This window comes from Phlebotomus papatasi, chromosome 1 (genome assembly GCF_024763615.1).
Source record: "Phlebotomus papatasi isolate M1 chromosome 1, Ppap_2.1, whole genome shotgun sequence".
NCBI classification, from domain to species: domain Eukaryota; kingdom Metazoa; phylum Arthropoda; class Insecta; order Diptera; family Psychodidae; genus Phlebotomus; species Phlebotomus papatasi.
The window spans coordinates 57337106-57357535 of NC_077222.1; the positions used below are offsets into that span (position 1 = coordinate 57337106).

The following is a 20430-nucleotide window of genomic DNA, read 5'->3' on the forward strand; positions in this document are numbered from 1 at the left end:
GCTTATTGAAATGGATTACATTTAAAATAAATTAAATTCAAAGTTATCGGGAAAGCCATCGGAATAGTGAAGAAAACTTGATGTTTATGCAGTCTATTAATCATTTTCTTCTACTTGCTGTTATATTAATAGAACTATTACTTGGTTTCCGTACGCACATAATTTTAGCACGAACTGTATGTAAGTTTTCTCAAGAAAATCGATGTTGGGATGTCACATCGCATCATTGAATCTAGGGCCATTGTTTGCGTGCTTTACATATAAAAACCTAATTAAAAAAAAATAAGAAAAACCAGAGATAGAGATCTTAAAGAAGTTTTTATACTACTATCTCTCCATCTCGACACGGCTTAAATTTAAGAACCTCATAAAAACAAATGAAGACCTCTTACTAGAACGGATTTTGTCGTTAAAATGTATTCTATCAACTTTTCATTTGATGTGCTTTCGGTGTCTTTTCAAATTAGATAATTTACTGAAGATAGCCACAAATCTGTAGCTTATCAAAATGTTGCTCAAAGATTTCAACCACGAAAAAAAATCTCTGAATTCTGTGTCGAAAGATGAAGACACTCCTAAAATTTTTAATGAGTATTTACCACAAGATTTTCATTAAAGTTAACCTTATTTCGCAAATGATTTAATCAGCAATCATAATGGTTTATTTTTGCAAAATGATCCATTTAATAAATTTGTTGGAATTCTCACGCCTTACTCATCTCCGCAGTAAAACTGCTTATTTTATACTCTTGGAGTTATTTATTGCATGTGTTTTTCGTGAATTTTATCTATTAAATTCCTACATAAATATTCTCAATGTGAGAAGATAGAGATTTATGATCAAACCCTACGAGCCTAGTTTTTTTTCGCATTTATGCAACAACACTCAGAGTAAGATGTAAAATTAAGAGAAAAAAAACCTTTCAAGAAAATTGAAAGACAGAAGCAAAAATTTAAATGGCGTTTTACTGCAGTTTGTTATAAAAAAAAAACTAATTTTTGGTGTGTTTAGTTTGAGGTTGAGTGGACATTTCGCGAAAGGTTTTTTTTTGTTAATAAAGAAAAAGTAAGAGAGAGATAGAAATTGGACAACTTAAGACAATCAAAAAGAAGCCGCTTTGGATGTTTGAAAGTATATTTCAAGATTATTAAGAGCTTCTTAGTTTGTTAATAATATTTATCTAAACGATTAATCTCTCTGAAGAATCTTGACATTCTTTCTAATACTATTAGATAGAGGAGAGTGCGGCTGTTCAGACAAGCGTAGTTGTTTCTTTATAGTAATTGGTGGATGTCATATTACAAAATTTTAATATTGAACACGTATACAGGTTCTAATTAGTTGATTAATGAATGAGTAACACAATATGACTTCAATAGGGTCGACGTATTAAAATCTATTCAAAAAGAGATGGCAAAGCGTCCCAACTTGGCGGAATGCTCGAACTCACGAGATAGGCTTTTCCGTGAATTAGATTTTCGCATGATCTCTTGGTGCTTATACTGGTCTACTAGAGATCAAATTGATTCATAAATCACAAAAACATTTGAAAATTAAAAAAATCGATACTTAACCGATTCATTACCGATGAAGACCGATACAGCCGGATTCGAAATTACAATACCTTTCCAAAAAATTCAAATTTACCCAAATCGGTTGATAAATGGGTCCTTCAAAGTAATTGAACGTTGACCTTTAGCCTTCAATATTTCAAAATAGCGAATTTTCCGATCATTGGTATACATATGGTTGGACGAAATGTTCGCCTGGGCTACCTCTAAAACCGGTGGCAGCCAAAATCCCGAAAGCCAAAATCCCGAAAGCCAAAATCCCGAACGCCAAAATCCCGAAAAGACCAAAATCCCGAAAGCCAAAATCCCGAAAGCCAAAATCCCGAAAGCCAAAATCCCGAATGTTCAAAATCGTGAAAGGGATGAAATTATATGGAGGAAAATGTTTAAAATAATTTCCCAAGAGATGGAAGATTTCCCTTTGCCTCCAGCAAGCGCAGGTGCAATCGTGGGAGTAGCTATGACATTTTTAAGAATTCGGGATTTTGGCTTTCGGGATTTTGGCCCATTCTGGATTTTGGCTTTCGGGATTTTGGCTTTCGGGATTTTGGCTTTCGGGATTTTGACAGGGACCCCTCTAAAACATATCCGAAAATCATTAAGAAAGTTTGGGCTAATTTTGAGAAAAACCGAAAAAACATGGAGGTGAAAAGAAAAGAAAAACGAATGGAGATAGTTTTTTTTTATTATGGGTAATCAAAGACCGAAAATCGATATCTCTTACCGTTTAAGTTCCAGAACGGGACAAGTTGAAAAAGAGAGATTTATGTACCTGCTCTCTCTTTGAGTTGGCGCAGAAAAATATGTAATATTCCAGTATAATTTTCAATCTATTATACTATTTTTGTTAACTAAGAATCGGAGGTGTACTTTTAAAGCATGAACAAGTAACTCTAACAAAAACTACTTTAGAAACCTACAGGTAACCACTCACAAACTAAACGTGTTGACGACTTTGAAGTTGATTATGTGTATGAAGGTATTGTATATGTTTTCCGACTTATAAAATAAAATTAGTAGGAAGAATAAATAAATAAAATAAAGTTAAAAAAAATCTGTAATAAAATCCTTGAAACCTGCTCTTAGAAATGTAGTTTTGAATTGTAATTCTGTTTAGAAATAATTAGAAATGTAGTCCTGAACTGCGTTAAAGACTAAAATTAAAGGCAAGGCAGAAATATTGGGAACTGCTATAGCAAAAAATAGTATTAAAAACTAAATTGTAATTAACAGGAAGTCTTAAGAAAAAAAAGTAGGAGTTCTTTTAATATTAATTTCATTGCAGTTAAGCCTGAATAAGTCTGCATTCTAGGGTTAAGACTTATTCCAAAAGTTGATCTTCATTTGATAAATTAAGTGAATTTTACTGAGTTTTGAAGTTAAAATAGGCATGATTATCTAAGAATCACACCTAATTTATTGAATTTTAAAAAAGGTTTACTTGGCATCCACTGTTTAGTAAGGATAATTCGTATTATATTAGTTTCCTGTCAGTTTCAGTGAAGATTTTAGATGGTAATTTAGCATTTTTGAATTTATTTTCTTAAAAATTCACGGAATATTTTAAATTTTCCTAATTAATTCTAAGGATTTTATATTGAATCTTTTTCTTCATTCAATCTCCATATGAAAGAATTAAGCTATTTAAAAAGGTCTAAATGATACAAACTAATTTTAGAAACACTTTCAAAGTAATCAAGTCTTTGCAATCTTCTAAATCTTGTGTTGCATGACAATAACTTACTTTCGATAGTATCGACTGCAGATTCTGAAAAAAAAATAAATGATAGCGGTATTTTTTGTAGCCAAGATATTTACCAACAATCACATACTTTTAAGAATGTCACAATAAATGGCCTAGCTATGCAGAAAAAGTCGTCATTCACTTAATCAAAGAGATATAGATTTATCGATACTCTCGATTCGATGGTATCGAAAGTTATCATTTCACCCTTGGTTTTCACTGAATAACATTACTCATTGACTTTCAAGAAAAGCTCAAATTTTATTATCGGATACTCCCTAATTAATTTTTGTATGAATGGTCCGACATTGAGGCCACTTACACCGCCGTATTGGATTGAGATTGAATTGTCCCGAAATCGGCTGTAATTGTCAAAAAACGATTATAATGTCTACAGTACACTTTTTGATCAGCACGAAATTTAAATTTCTTTCTTTCTCAACGATATGTATTTTTCGATACATTTCTATGGCTCTCAAAAATAGATTGAACTAAATTATAGTTGTGACGTTTAACAGAAGAAGAAGAGTGCGAAAGAGTGGGACAGACATATACAAAACGTTTGAGAAAGAAAAAGATGTGAATTTCGATTTCACGAAATTTTCCTGATCTAAAAGCTGTGCTAGAGCCATAAATGGTCTAAATTATGCCTGACCAAAGATTGCAAATTGGACAATTCAATTCAATTCAATACAATTCAAGATTTCGTTGTTTGGACAATTCAATCTCAATCTAATGTGGCGGTGTAAATGGCCTGCCTGATTAACTCTTTCGCGTCTTTAGGGTCATATATGACCCGGGGAAAAAAGTTTCTTTTTGGCTATTTACATTAATTGAAATCTAACTGGAGTCTTGAGAAAATGAGCCAAGAATCTTACATCCTTCTATTATGATGTCGTGCACGAACAGATAGATTTCAATTAATGTAAATACCCAAAAAAAACTTTTTTCCCCGAGTCATGACATTACCCTAAAGACGCGAAAGAGTTAAGGGACTTTCAGACATCATACCTTTTACATTAAATTATTTTTCTAACCACAAGTTAATAAAATTTGAAGAATATTGCTACTACATTCTTAATAAATGAAAAAATAAATATAAAATAACTATAAGTTATGAGATAGAGGGAGGTGGGGCTACTTTGAGCTGTGAGGCTGATTTAATTTAGATCCAGTTTTGTTTTGTCTATCTAAATTACATTGCGTTAAAGCCCAGTTTCCTTCAAAAATATTCGAAGAAATCGTATTTCAATGTAGCCCCACATCTCAAAGTAGCTACACCTCCCCCTCAGGGCCGTAGCGCTGGGGGGGGGGCTTGACCTTAAAACTTCCAATGCCCTACCTTAAAAATCAGAAACTAAGATAATGCTCTAAGTCAGAGGTGTGCAAGAAACCGTTGAAACCGAATTAACGTCAAAATAAGTTTGTTATAGTAGCGTTTTGACCATTGACGTACATGTTTCATTTGACGTTAATTCGGTTTCAACGGTTTCTTGCACACCTCTGCTCTAAGTAGACTGTTCGTAGTATGATATGGTAGAGAAGAAATTAATCTCCTATTAAATAGTCTGATACATCTAATCTAATAGAGTTATCGATTGAAGTGCTTAGTGCAATTGGTTATAATCATATGGAAGATCAAATGATAATTTTGTTAAAAATTTAAATATTTTCTCAAACATCTTAAAAAAAGAATAAAATAGAATATTTAACCATCAATTTGGCATTGTTATTAATGTGTTGGTATTGCAGTTATTTGATGATTAATTAAATGAAATAATGTTTTTGAATGGTTTTGAGCAAAACGACCGTAAAGATTCTTTCACTTCTAGCATTAAAAAAAAAACTCAATATATTTCCTTTTCTCATTTACGCATTCTCAAGATAGTTATGGGGTTACGTGTGTCAAGAATACTGTAAAAATATAATCATTGAAAAAATTGAGAAAATTTTTCATTGAAACCTGATTTTTGGAGATTTAAAAAAAAGATACTTTTCGGTGAAGAAGTTTTCTCGGAATTGGTCCATCTAAAGTCCAAAAACCAAAATATTTCCAGTTAGCTGATAAGTTAAACTAATCCTTAAACGAAAGATTTTATGTTCACTTGATCAAAACGTATTCTACATTCTGCAAGACGAAACATAGTGTAAAACACGTCAAAACTGGTATTTTTTGTGTAAGAAATTATCTTAAAAATCAAAATTTTTTAAAAATCCCTTGTTCAAAGACTAGTTCAACTCATCAGGTAACAGGAAATATTTGGTTTTTGGTTTTCAGATGAACCAATTCCGAGAAATCTTGTCCAGCGAAAAGTATGTTTTTTAATGCCATACCTTTAACTACTTAAATTCAACTTCTTAAATTCAACTCTAGCTACGGCCCTGCTCCCCATACATAGGGTAAGTGTGCCAAATTTCGGCATAGTTGCATGAAAGCGCCAAAGTCTCAAGTTTTATATGTAATATTTTTAATATAAATTGATTTTTTATTTCTTCTTCTTAAGGAGTATTGCTTGGAACCTTGTAGAAAGTTTACCGTCTTTATTTACTTCAATATCATTCTTAATACCTTTTTTGATGAAAAAAAATGCAGACATAGCTTTGGTGGCCTATTTCGGCCACCTTCATTCTCATAGTTCCTTGCCCTTCGGGAATTTTTCCAATGTCATTTTCACATCTTCTATTTTATCAAGGCTACATTTTTTGTTATTCTTTTGCATTGTATAATCTTTAGAGTACGTAAAATCTAAAAGTTCATGGAAATTCGAGGAACAAAAAAGGTGGCCGAAATTGCAAGCTGGCCGGAATTAGGCACACTTACCCTATACTAAATTTTCATGGTTGTATTAATGATATTTTTGTAAAACAGACTCAAATTCTAATTCGAAATATACATCCTGAAATTACCCTACTCTCCCCTAATTTCTCTCTATTCTATCTTACAGGTCTTTCATGTTTGCGCCTTAACGGACGATGGCCTTATTATGAAGTCTTTTCTCTGCCCAGAAAGTACTCTATTTGACCAATCGATACTCAAGTGCAACTGGTGGTTCTACGTGGATTGCAAAATGAGCAGATCACTCTATGACAGCAATATTCCCGTATCAAAGAGCTATCAACTGATGAAGGCTCTCACTTTCTTCTCCACCAACTACAAAAATAGTCCATCTGTCGATATTGAAGCACTGAAAAATTCAGTAGCTCCAGCAACTTAATGAAAAAAACATTAACTGACAAAACTGAAGCAAAAGAAGAAACCTTAGTTGTAGAACAACATATTTAGTGATTAGTTAGATAATTTCTAGTTGTCTTTATACAAATTTTTTCCTGCCAAAATAGACGACTTGATATTGAGAAGCTTTAATTGTATAAAAAAAAGTGAATTTTGTGTGTATTGTTTTCTTTCAATATCGATTCGTCTATTTAATGATTTTACACTTTGTTTTCATAATAAGGTAATTTAATGTAATTTTAAAGAAATATTTTTTTATACTTGTGTAAACTTTCCCTTTTGAAAGAAAAAAATTACAAACAGCAATTTTCGACAATTTTCAGAGGAATTCCCTCTACAATTGTTATAGAGATCATTTCCCTCATTAAACATATCCCAAAAGAGATAAAGTGAAAATGTTTTTTTTTCAAAGAGGGGCCTATTTATTTTCACCGCATAAAGTGCAGACTTTGTCTCACAAGGAATTATGTGATTGCAAAAAGAAGCAGAAAAAAGGAGCATAAAAGTTTCTAATTCATCGATATATAGAGCATTATGTTCAAATTGGAAAGTTTTCTCTGTCCGTAATCAACGGTAATCACTTGTAAATCTCCCGGAGAATATTAATTGCAAATATATTGAAAATCAAGAGGGAAGGCACATTTTAATATCTCTTCTGCTCATTTTTCCACCTTTTAAACATCTCATTTATTGTATTGATTCTTCAATCATAGAGTCACAAAACTCTGTATAAACCATTCCTTCCTCTCTAAATGCTCGGAAGATTAAGTTGATTTAATAACTCAGGCTGATCGTGAATTGTTATTTATTATATTTTTATACCTTGCGGAAGGTGAAAGCTTTTACCTTGTGACACAGCAATGAGAAGAAAAAAAAAAGGCAGTAAATGAGTGCTATAACTAAAAACCTACAGAGAAATTCCCACTTAAACTGTGAATTTAGAAACGATATTTTTGGGCAGAAAAAGACAAAATCGAGTGGGGAGATTCCAAAGCAAACAACTCAATGATGGAGATTTACTGATTTACTCGACAAATTGGGCCCCCTTGCAAAAAAAAAGAGCCAAAATGTATATCAAGGAATGACAATAAAAAGTGAAAACTTGAAGAATGAAAATTATAATTGGTTGACATATGAAAAATAAATTATAGTCATAATTTATAGACCTCATTCTTCTTGGCATCAGACATGCTATCCAAGAGATTGATCTGCTTCACTTTTCTTCTTTGACCATAGAGGAGACCTCGAGAATGGATTTGCATCAAGAGAAACAAAACTTTTTGTCGCATTATGCTAATGAATCCTTGTATTTCTTTTTTTTTTTGTTAAATAAATTCCTTCCAAATTGATTATACATACGTCAACATGATATCCAGTGATGGGCTTTTTACAATCATTTTTCTTTGCTGTGTTTTGTTACCTAAATTTATATTTTGTGACTTATAGACGTTTCTATTTGTGCGTGGTTTATGAAAAGTTGAGGTCAAAATGCAAGATTTGCAGAATGGCAAAATTTCATTAAGATATCAAAATAATTGAATTTTGATGATCTGTTTTTTATTCAAGCAAATTCATTTGGAAAAGAACAACATTATACACCGAAAAATACAATCCCAATATTTGAAGGCTATAGAATAATGAATTTTATGACTTGAATTACCTATTTTGTAAATTTTACAATCCATCGTAAAATGAGACTGAAAACAATCTCAGCTCCTTCGGAAAATTGCAAAATTCTTAATTATTCATTATACAACTCAATATTTTCGTGCAGTTGGAAAAACAGGATGATAATTATTTTGTCTTGCCAAACCACATCCACAAAATTCTCTATTATTCTATTAGACAAAATATACTTTTAAATATTTTGTAAGAAATCTTAGCATATTGATTAGTTAATTTCGTTAATTTGTTATTCAATCTTCGTATAAGTATTAATAAATAAAACAAAATGTTGTTCTTTAAAGTAATCGCATAAGAAGAGAACGGGAATAATTGAGACGCTCAGAGCAGAAGTGGACTATTTTAATAGGAAAATGCATACAAAGGAGACCACTTCTGCTCTGAGCGTCTCAATTAACAAATCCATGGAGCGAAAGTCTTGCAAAATTTACATTTATTAAAAAATTAAATATTTTAAAAATAAAACTGAGCGTAGAAACACAATAATGTATATTCATTCAAAAAATCAATGTAAAAATTGTGGAACTGAATTAAATATTTCATCTCTCTTCTAATTTTTAGAACATTTCTCTGAAAAATCTAAAAAAAAAGAAAGAAACTTTTGTCGTATCTGTATTTTCTTAGATTTCCGGATTTTTAATTGTTTTTGAATTATATTCGCTTATGTTCCATTTACTCCCTGAAAGAAAAACTTTGTAAAGTGTCCAACGGGATTTTGTTTAAATTTTGTCAAAAAGATGTTGTTTTCTAATTTGGCAAAACTTGTCTTTATATTTTATATTGAAAACATTTTTTAACACTTTTAATAAGATCCCCTTTTGATAAACTTTTCTTGTTAAAGTAGCGAAACTTTAAATAAATATTATGCTAAAATCTCACTAAGAAAATTGTTCATTAATGAAAATCGTAGAGTAAAATTTTCAGAATCTGAAAAACTAAAACTTGACAAAATATCAATTAAAAGTAGGGGAGGGTGGGGCAGTTTCACCCCTAAATTTCAAAATGGATTTTGGGACCATTTTGCAAAAAGATAATAAACAGAAGTAAAACTTTGTATATTCTGTGAATTGCAGTTGGGTTTAGGGTTAATAAAAATAATAACAATAATCCTTTAATTTCATTAGTCTATTGTTGAGAAATTCATTTCACTTGAAAGGTAGAATATGTGAAACTCCCCCATTGCGGGGCAATTTCAAGATAAATATGAGGCAATTTTTGAGAAAGATAAAATGTGTTTATAGGAAACTTGCGATACCAGAATTGATTAAAATTACCATTTTGAACTCTTATAAGATTCAACGACCTAAAAATATAATCGAACAAGAACTTTATAACAGAATTTGAACACTAATTGATCATATAGAGAAAATAAAATATCGTCAAAGATTTCCAAGCCTATTTCTCATTGAGCAATTTTATTTGAATTTTTATACGAAAGAAATGTCTTTTGTAGTGCTAAGCTAATTCTGTACATTGTTGGATAATTCTATTGTGTTAGAATATGTCCTTTTTAGTATAACAGTTTTATAATAGTGTTTTAAAGTCTTGAATTATTATTATACTAAAAAAAAATTTACAATAACTTGCTGAAAACATTCGGAAAATATATTATAACAATTAAATTCATCATTTTTAAGCACTTAAAAAAACACTGAAAGATAATTTTTTAAATTTTTTTATGAAATTTTAGGAAATACTAACTTTCCATTATTTCGAACTTTATCGACAAAAACAGCTACAAAACGTTTTCAATGATCATTTTAAGTCAATTTTGATTAAAAAAGTAAATTGTTGGACACTGGAAACTTCTCCGTTTACTTGCATGAAACTGCCCTTCATGAACTTTCGGAACCCAAATGAAAATTGTCAGAACCGTCTTAGATTTCATTCAACGCTAAAAGCCTTATAATAATCATAAAACCACTGGTAATTTAATACAATTATGTTATTTCGATAGATAAGTGTAATAGTTCAGAAATTGTTGAAAATAAAACATTACAAAAAGTTTGATTTTGATGCAGTTTTATAAAATCAATTACAGAATTCAAACGAGAAGCGTCACGAAATAAATTATTTTTATGGACATGGGTCTTAGTTATCTCTTCAATAACATAATGGTTTTATCCTATTCCTTTCAACGGGATAAGAAGAATATGCAAAAATTGAAACTGCCCCGTCGTTAAACTGCCCCACCCTCCCCTACGCAAGAATATTATGTATTTACGAAATTATTACTATTATTATAAAAGTCTGAACTTCCAAACTAATTTTTCCAGAATTCTTGAAAAGTTGGACATGCAGACACGGCAAAAGTACACACGAACAACGATAAATTAGAAATTTTTAATGCGATCACGCTCTTTAGGGAGTTAAAATATTTTAAGTGATCTTGAAATAATCCAATTACCAGATATACAATTTTGGGATTGTGTATTTAGTCCAGTTTTTCGAGCTTTAAACCAGTTTAGTGCATAAAATTCTTCCATCTACACGTGTTTTTTCTTTATTAACTTCAACAATTTTTTTTTTGCTTATTAAGAGATTTTGTAAATTGCCTGCAAAATTATAAATAATTCGTCTAAGTATTTAATTTGTGAAATATTTGCGACTGATGTCCAATGATCTCGAATTTAATAACAGGTAAGTTTTTTTTTTGTGATAAATCTTGCCTTGAGATTGTAATAACTACCATTAATCCTTTAAATAATTAATATTAATTCCAGATGATTTTTATTGAGAAATTAAAGGCATCGCGCATATGGATTTAGCCTCTATTTTGAAGCTTGCATAAGTGACTATATAATGTAGTTTTATTCATAACTTTTTAGACTGATCATTGGATTAGCAGGATTAGCATGTATCAGCGGCTCAATCTGAAGTTGTTCGGTTATTTATTATAACTAGAAGAACCAGAAGAAAGATTCACCAGGAAACCTAAGACCGTCTTCAGACTAGAGGTTTAGCCTAGTTTTCGAAGGTCTCAAAATCCTAAATAGCAACCAATTTAATTTGTTCTTCTGATTCAAATAGATTAATTCCCCTTAATAGTCCATTTCTAAGTCAAAATTTTCTAAAAATTTTCGACTGACAAGAATCTGGAGAAATTAATCCTTATGGCTAAGCCTTAGGTCTGAAGCCCGTAAAGGCTAGGTGGCTGAATCAAATCTAGGATCTTGCCTTGGAGCGCTTTGAGATTGAATGGAAACATCTTTCTGAAATGGCGAAGGATCGACAATTCTAGGCCACTAAACTGGATGTCCTAGGCTCGCGACCCTAATAGGGATAAGCGATTGAAAATGATGATAATTATGATTAAGATAGAGAAAGATAAGATTGAAAAAGAATAGCAGAAAAAAACTGAAAATTCAAAAAGGGGTGACAAAGCGTCCAAGGCTTTGCCAGCTACTCGAACTTCCGAGAAGGAGCTTTGCCTTAATTTTTTCACTAATTATTTGAGTGCGCATATGAGATTAATGTCAATTTAAATTTGTTTATTAATCATCATAAAACCATCTTGAAGTTAAAAATTGTTTAAGAAGAAGGTAGGGGAAGTGGGACACCTTTCAAAGCGGAGCACCTTTTAAATTGGGATTTTTCACCTATAAGAAGAACTGTGCCATATCATAATGTAATTTAGCTTCTCAATCTATTTGTGCAGCTAAATTATATCATGATAAAGCTCAATTTTATTTAAAAATTGATGAAAAATCTCAATTTTCAAGATGCCCCGCTTTCAAAGGTGCACCACTTCATCCTCCTATTATTAACATTTTAAGCAATTATTTGTCCAAACCGTATAAATTAGGCTCTTCGACCTTTAATAATTCATGATGGCAATTTTTCCGGTAAAAAATTATCAACGTCGAAATGTTCAGCTGAACTTACTTGCAAAACATATCCAAAAACGAACGAAATCACCTGTGAAGTCGGAACTTTGTGATTAAAAAGGAGTGACTCATTCGGACTCTTACCACTAGGGGATTTCTGGTTTCTCACATTTTGCAAAACAATTTTTGAGTTTCTCGAGTTTCGTGATAGAATTTTTAGGTTTTCCGAATTTATCGAAGCGATTTTGAGACTTATCGGGTTTTCGAAAGAATTTTTGTACTTCTTGAGTTCCGTTAATCAATTTTTGGGTTTATCAGATTTCACGAAGCAATTTTAGGTTCCTCAGGTATTACAATACAATTTTTGAATCTTTCAGGTTTTTTGTAGAAATTCCGTAGATTTCTCAGGTTTCGTGATACAATTTTTGAGTTTATCGGGTTTTGTTAAAGGATTTTTGGGTTTTATGTATTTCACGAAGAAATTTTCAAATTCCTCAGGTATCATGAAAGAATTTTTGAGTTTCTTGAATTTTTCGCAACAATTTTTGTTCTTCCTAGATTTTACGAAGAAATCCTTGGGTTTTACGGATTTAGCGAAAAATTCCTCAAGAAATTCGCGAGAATTTCTTAACCTTTATGGACGAGAAGATCAAAAATCGAGGGTCAGAAAAATCATTTTTTCTAACTTTTTAGAGCAAAATACAGCTTTAGAAGGTTGTAGGAAAAAAATCATTTTTGAGTCACGGCTGACCCAATCGTCCTTAAAGGGTTAATGAATACTTTACCACTCTAAACCAAAAGGGTAATCTTAAACACTTTTTTTTAAGAAACAAAACGATACAATAAATTCACAATACGATTCTGGTAAATTTCAGAAGCAATTAAGAAGCAGTAAAAATTGTATTCCGGAGAGATTTATTTTATACTGTGGGGGCAATGCGGATTAATACTTTATTTAAATGGGGAATGGACCGGCTTGCGAACAATTAACTGGGGTGGGCCCCCGACTGTACGCGAGGAGCTAATCCTAAACACGTCTGCACTGCACGACGGTCCGCCAAGAAGAGAGAGTTCTCCCTTTCTCTACTTGCATGCCTATTCGTTACTAATAGTCCTATAAGATACTCGCTTGACAGTCTTCTTCACCACCCTCAGAGGTTCTGGTCCTGGGAAGGAGACTATTGTCTCGAAAAGAATGGGAATTTTGCCAAAGCAGAGCCTTTGTTGCTTATGGCGGGTTTTATTGCTTCTACAATACAGTATTTTAATAATTAGTTCACACAGCATTTTGCTAAAATTCACCAGAGTTGATAAGTCTTAAATTAAATTCACAATTTAGAGCTTAATAGAAAACTAAGCATCTAAAACGTATAACCAAATGAGATTTCTAAATAGCCAGAATTGAACATTTTACTCGCCATTTTTAAATTTTCTGCTATTGTAAAATAACTTTTGACTAACCAAAAATGTTCTTGCTGTTCCTTAAAGTCTTCAGTGTCTTTTTTCTTCCTTAAATTTATTCCCTTCAATTCACCTATCAACATTTCAAATTAATGTGTATGATTGAGGAAAGTTTAAGGAATGTGAGTGTTAAAATGTTTAACACTCACAAAGATGCAATAAAGACCTTTTAAACTGTTAATGAAGACATATTCGAGTTTCAAATCTTTAATGATTGGTTGTTGTTATATGATATTACAAAACCTCTTGTCCGTCCCTAAATACGTTACCAATCGTTTTTCTCATAATCACTACTCTTCGAAACGTAATAAATCATTGAGATTCAATTTTATTGAGTGTAAAGAGCATATTTTTTTATTGATTGTAAAAAAAAAAGTATTTCGAAAATTAATCTACTTGAAACATTAATTGCTTAATAATTTCATAAATATTTTATTCAATATTTGTAGTTTTCAATGGCCATAAATTACAAAAAAAAAAAGTCTGATTTTTTTTTTTATTAAAAACACTTTAAGCAGTGATTGCGTGAATCAATTGAGGTAACTGATATCTTCAATTCAACTTTTGATCTCAACCTCTCCCTCTGCATATCTCCAAATCTTGCATTCCATATCATTGTAATCTTACGTGTACAGAGTTTATTGTTCGTGATAAAGGCACATCACTGATATCAAAATGTGTCTATTAAGTACTATTTACAATACTAGATATATATTCTATCGTTTATCTTATACGACTACGACTACCAACCAATGTGGTTAAATATATTTTATGAGAAAAAAATTTCAGTGGTATATACTTGCGAATGGGTGTGAAACAAATGCATAAATACCTCGACTCGATGCCGACCTAAGAAACGTGATAGCGCTAACTCGTGTTGGGAAAGAGAGATTCATAGGATGGCGGTGGATCCTTATTCTGGTCCTCAATGACAAGAACCGCTGGAGCACTTGGTGTTGGAAGCCCAATGTCTGATATGTTTCCAATTGCACTTAATTCCTGCGTCTCGACGCGTTGGGGTCTGTGCTGTGTGGTCTCATAGATATTCGATGGTCTACGTGGCATTTTCATGCACGTTGAGAATTTACAAATGGCCAGGACGCAGATACTGAAGCCAATTAGTACAACAACAGCACTAATGACTCCTCCTACAATCACCTTCTTCGACATTCTCTCATCGTGAGCCTCCACTTCAGGTCGACTCAAGCAACCAATTTCTTCGTCCAGGCAGTGTGGTGTTGGACAATTGTTCACTCCGTCATTCAAGAAATTCCCATGAATGCACTTGTTGAGTTCACACTGAAATTCTGGTGTTTTATTGTCCTTGCATGCTGCAATAAAATCAATTTCCCCCCACGCTATAAATTTTTACCTCTTCAAATTTCTACAGGAATTCAATTAAACTTTCCTAGAGCTTCCCCATATACCAGACATGCACGCACATTCACAAATTTTTTTGACTTGTAAAATTACTAATCAAAATATGAATAACTAAATATAGCTTATTGATTTTCAGTGACATGAATATAATACTCTAAATAAATTTACTAAAAAGTTTATGGATTTATTTGGAGAGAGCCTTTATATAACAAAAAGGTGGCAAAAAATAGGAAAAACATTGATAAAATATTTCAACTTCAACAATTTTAGCTCACTGAGAAAAAAAATATTGGTGAGGAGCCAAGAAATTGGAATGTTTGAAAATATTCAAAATTTAATGAATATAAATAAGTTTCTAATAAATTTTTAAATTACCTTTGAAAAGCATATTATCTTCTTGTAAATTTGTTATTAATCTATCTATGATCTATATCATTTATTAATATTTATTTCAATAGCCTAACCATACTATCACACTAGGATTTTTTCAATTTGTAAATTCAAATTAATTTTCAGATGAATTTTTCCTATGCGTTATTTTGTATTAAAAATCCTTTGAATTCATAGATTTTCGCTTATTTATTGATATAAATTAATACTTAACCCACTAAAATATGTTTAAGCATGCTAAAATAGTATAAATAAGGTTGCTCAATTAAATTTGAATTGAGCAAAATTAAAGTGTCAAACTTGCTCATTAATTTCAATTTTATTGCAGTTAAACAAGTAACCTTTCGAACCAAATTGTTCTTATTAAATTTATTTACTCGTAATTAATTATTATTTGTGGCCAAAAGAAGAAAATAAGTAAACTTGTACGCGAGTGAAGCTTCAGTATCGGGAGTAATTTGCTAAATTCCTCCAAAGCAATTCGAAGGAAATTGTTGTGTCAAGAAATCGCAGTTGGGATGACTTCATGGTCATACAGACTTTCAACAACACTGAGAAAAAAACGGGGGTGGATTAACTTTTTTTCCTCATAACTTTAACACTTTTTAGGTGTAAAAATATATCAACATTTCTTAATGTTAATTTTACACCTTTTTAAGGGCAAAATTAACATGAAAAGTGTAACATTAACCCCTAATACACCTAAAAAGCATAATATTTACACCGATTTCGGACCAATACTGCAGGGTAAAATAAACATTTCCGAAATGTTATTTTAACTTCTTCAGATTTCTCTTATTCTCAGTGTAGATACACTGAGCAAAAAAAGAGGCTACGATTAACTTTTTTTCATGATAACTTTAACACTTTTCGGGTGTAAAAATATATCAACATTTTTAATGTTAATTTTACACCTTTTGAGGGTAAAATCAACATGAAAAAAGGGTAACTTTAACCCATAATACACCTAATGGTTAACCCTTGAAGGGTGAGCGGAACGCCGGTATCCCAATAGCGAATTTTAGGTGTGATTCCTTCTAATCACACCTATTGTAATCCTCGGATTTTCTAAAAGTGCTCCGATCAAGCTGAAATTCACAGGGTATATGTTTTGAACATCCCTGATGCCGAAAATCATAAGCCGGCAATTTCGGGTCCGGCTACCGTCCGGCCGTCCGTAGTTTGCAATATCTCTGGATTGGATAGAGATATCTTCATATTTTTTTTTAAATATATCTACGTGCGCGTACGACGATTTCTGTCCTATTAGTTTTTTGAAAAACCGGTTCTAAACCGGTTAAAAATCACGTTTTGTTGTTTATCTCGAAATCCTATTATGCAATTTTGAATTTTTTATGTTTATGTTGTAGCCCAGAAAATTTAGACCAATTTAAAAAAAATTTAAGGACATTCGTCTAGCGGTTCTCGAGATATTTCACTTTGAAGATTTCAATTTTAAGAAAATTTTGCTATTAGCGTCAGGCGGGAAAAAAAGCGGGAGAAGCGGCGTCGAACAAGCTTTCCCCATATATATAGCATTCTCTCACTCTCCCTTTCTCTCTCTCCCCCTCTCAACATGGTGAGTCTATATCCGAAGATTTGAAAGGTGGCATATACAATTCACGATCCGCGATCTCTTTCGCGAGGCGCGAATTTTCTCGCGGATTTTCGCGTGACGCGAAATTTTTCGCGGATTTTCGCAGGGTCGCGAAATTTTTCGTGGATTTTCGCGGGTCGTGAAATTTTTCGCGAATTTTCGTGAATCGCGAAATTTTCGCGAATCGAGAAATTTTTCGCTGATTTTTTCGTTTTTCGCGGAATTTCGCGTGCCACGAAATTTATCGCGAATCGCGAAATTTTTCGCGGATTTTCGCGGGCTGCGAGATTTTCACGAATTTTCGCGGGTCGCGAAATGTTTGGCGGATTTTCCCGGGTCGCGAATTTTTTCGCGGATTTTGGCGGATCGCGAAATTTTTCGCTAATCCCGAAATTTTTCGCGGATTTTCCCGGGCTGCGAAATTTTTCGCGGATTTTCGCGGGTCGCAAAATTTTTCGCGGATTTTCGCGGGTCGCGAAATTTTACGAAATTTCAGACACTTTTATGCATTTCTCGTCCAATTTTCTTAATTTTCCAGTGACATTTTGCACATATCAAGCCTGAAAGAGGCTCTAAATGGATGTAAAGTTTGAGGCCTCTATCTCTCATAGTTTCCGAGATAATCGACTTTAAAGATTTTCAGATACTTTTATGCATTTCTTATACAATTTTATGTATAAATATTGTTCGAGTTTGCCACAATCCGATTTTGTAACGAAGGAATCACACCTCTATAAGTTGATCTAGGCTTATCACTGTTTATTTTTTTCTGACTATTTGGGGAACAAATGATTTTCTATAGTAAAAAAATTTTTTTTCCTTTTGATACACCGGTGTTCCACTCATCCTTAATGGCCTCTACACACTATAGGAATTCAGGTGTCTATATTGAAGCAAATTCCCTAAGCTTGTAAGAAAAAGTCTTACACATCTTACATCTCGTCATCTTTACATCTAGTCATCTAGTGATCTAGTGATTAGTCATCTTACATCTAGTGTGTAGAGGCCATAAAGAGTTAAACCCTTGATCTAAAACCCGTATTAGCCTCTCTAATGAAGATTCTTAGCTCAATTTTAATTCCTAAAATTGCATGCACTGATAGAATTTTTAAGAAACATTAATTTAATTTTTTCAGAAAAATATACTGAAATAACATTTTATGGATTTTATTTGAATTATTTTGATTAATTTAAACACTTGCTGAATAACATTAATTACTTTTTTATTGACATATCTTTGCCAAAAAAAAATTAAAAATTGAACATTTATTTATTGCATAAAAAAATATATTTTTTAATAACTTTTAACACAATAACTTTTGTTTTGTAAACATGTTTTTGACATTTCAATGAGAGTGAATGAAACAGAAATCTAGTTATCTAGTTTTCTCTCATAGTAAATTTTGAAAACATGTTTACAAACAAAAGTTATTGTACGTTCGGCATTATGACCAGCGCACAATACTTTTGCATGTAAACATGTTTTCAAAATTTCCCATGAGAATGAGCGAGATGGCTAGATCTATATCTCACTCAATCTCATTAAAAAGTCAAAAACATGGTTACTAAACAAAAGTTATTGTGTGTTGGGCATTAATTGTAGAATGTAAACAAAATTGAAAACATCTTAAAAATTTGAAAAAAAATGAAAATAAAGGGCAAAATAAAAAATCTGTTAAAAAATGTATCTGATCAAGCGTTTTTGTAGTTCTGATAAAATTTATCTCATACAGAAGACGCGAATTTCCCTGAATATTAAAAATAATTTACTATAGTCATTCTTTTGCTTATCGTGCATAACTGTCTGAAGTGCCTGAAAGTTATTATTTTCCCATTGTAAAACAATAAACTGAAATATTTCATACGATTGTTGTAACCTTTGCGAGTGTTTTCTTTCCAATTTTCCCTCTAAAATTATTCCACTTCCAATTGCTGTTAATTTTAGAAATATATTGATTAAATCGCCCATGAAATGTTTCAAGATTGTGAGCTTCATGAAATTATTTGAAAACTAACACAGGAGAGTCTCTAGTTAACACCATCATTTTGGTGTTAATTAAAATTGAATAAGAGATATTCTGTCCTGCTCTCTGAACTACAATAATTTCAGAGATATAGAGCTAATTGACTTCCCTAAACTTAAGCTTTCAGACAGATCAACGAGTTTCCTTGAAAATATTATTATTTGCCAGATGACTCAGATGTTGATCTGTGACGCATTAGAAAACATGCAAATTCCTCTCTTACTCACCAAAATATTCCGTGAAGATCATCTCGATCTCAAGCATCTCATTGGGTTCCAGTGGGATGTGATTGGCAATGGCCAGATACAGCTTCACTTCCCCTCCAGAATCGGCAAATGATGTGACATCTTTGGAGGTGATTTTTCCACATATCCTATCTGACTTGGTGCCATTGGTGAAGCGCACCCTCAGGAAGTCTGTGCAGATGCGACTAGATGGATTCTGGCGGAGATTCAGCTTGGAGATGACCATGTAGAGACCTCCACGTCCATGGCTCTGCACCTTGAAGGAACAGTCGTCGAACTCCCGAATACTTTTGGAAGTTCTCCACTCATAATTGACAATCGTTGCTCTTGTGGGATTCGTGTACAGTGGGTCCGGTTTGGCCAGAAATTGATAGAGCTTGGTCAATTTACTGGATGGACACACTTTGTTGTGGTTCAAGTTATCTGTTTTTGGGATGAATGGAAAATTTTAATAAAAGCCACGCACATTTGCAGATTTTTCAAATGGGAACACTTACACCGAACATAGCTGCAGGAAATACTCGAGAAGAAGTCAATTAAAATTAAATACAATAATAAAAATGAAAATAAATTCATTATGAACACAAATCAAAACAATTCCGTCTCTGACATCTGCTTATCGCACTATCCAGTCTACTACGCTCTCTATCCAAGTTTAGAGTTTAAAATTTCATGAAATTTATGACTAAAAAAAAAGTTAGAGAAACGTTGGAGACCGCAGAGAAGGTAAATTGTTCACAACACAATTGTGGAAATAATTAACCTAAATAATCTCTATTAAAATTTGTTGTGAAGAAAAATTCGATGATTCAGTTTAGATCGAGCTTCCTAAGAATTTTCCATCACCACATCCGATCAATCGACCTGGCTGTTAAATTTATTTGAGTCTTTCTTAACACTCTAAAACCCGAGCCAAAAAATCACGTAAAATACCAAACTGGCATAAAATGCCAGTGCAGATATTCTTAACAAAAAAGCATTTTTTCAATAGTTTTTCGTTCGTGCCCTAGACACACTTACGACTGAAGTCCGGAGACGACCAAGCTAGTTCATAGCCAAGTCAGTTCCTGACACACTACAAATGAGGATTAGTATTCACTGCACTGGTATCCACAAAACATAACTTTCGTGGGTTTTTATGCAGATATTTCTACTGAAATGCACTAATACTCCTCTGAAAATGAAACTATTTGTAATATCATGTCTCAGTACACGTCCTATAATTATTGTTAATTACAATTATTTGTGAGGTGGAAGCTAACTCGCAACTTAAGC

General features: G+C 32.3%; 2 protein-coding genes across 15 annotated transcripts in view; one reads left to right on the forward strand and one right to left on the reverse strand.

Moving 5' to 3' along the window:
- Nucleotides 1-6937, forward strand: part of LOC129808301 (uncharacterized) — a 48675-nt gene extending 41738 nt beyond the window's left edge. For all 14 annotated transcript variants that reach the window (XM_055858191.1, XM_055858195.1, XM_055858148.1 and 11 more), the window contains one exon: nucleotides 6262-6937. In XM_055858191.1, coding sequence (XP_055714166.1) covers nucleotides 6262-6531 — 270 coding nt within the window. In that variant the 3' untranslated portion in view covers nucleotides 6532-6937. The remainder of the gene's footprint in view (nucleotides 1-6261) is intronic.
- Nucleotides 6938-13926: 6989 nt separating this feature from the next.
- Nucleotides 13927-19791, reverse strand: LOC129808528 (uncharacterized). Its single transcript, XM_055858309.1, has 3 exons — nucleotides 19653-19791; nucleotides 19138-19578; nucleotides 13927-14850 (listed from the first exon to the last, which is right to left on the reverse strand). The coding sequence occupies exons 1-3, from the start codon at nucleotides 19729-19731 to the stop codon at nucleotides 14387-14389; spliced, it is 984 nt and encodes a 327-aa protein (XP_055714284.1). The 5' UTR covers nucleotides 19732-19791; the 3' UTR covers nucleotides 13927-14386.
- Nucleotides 19792-20430: the final 639 nt, after the last annotated feature.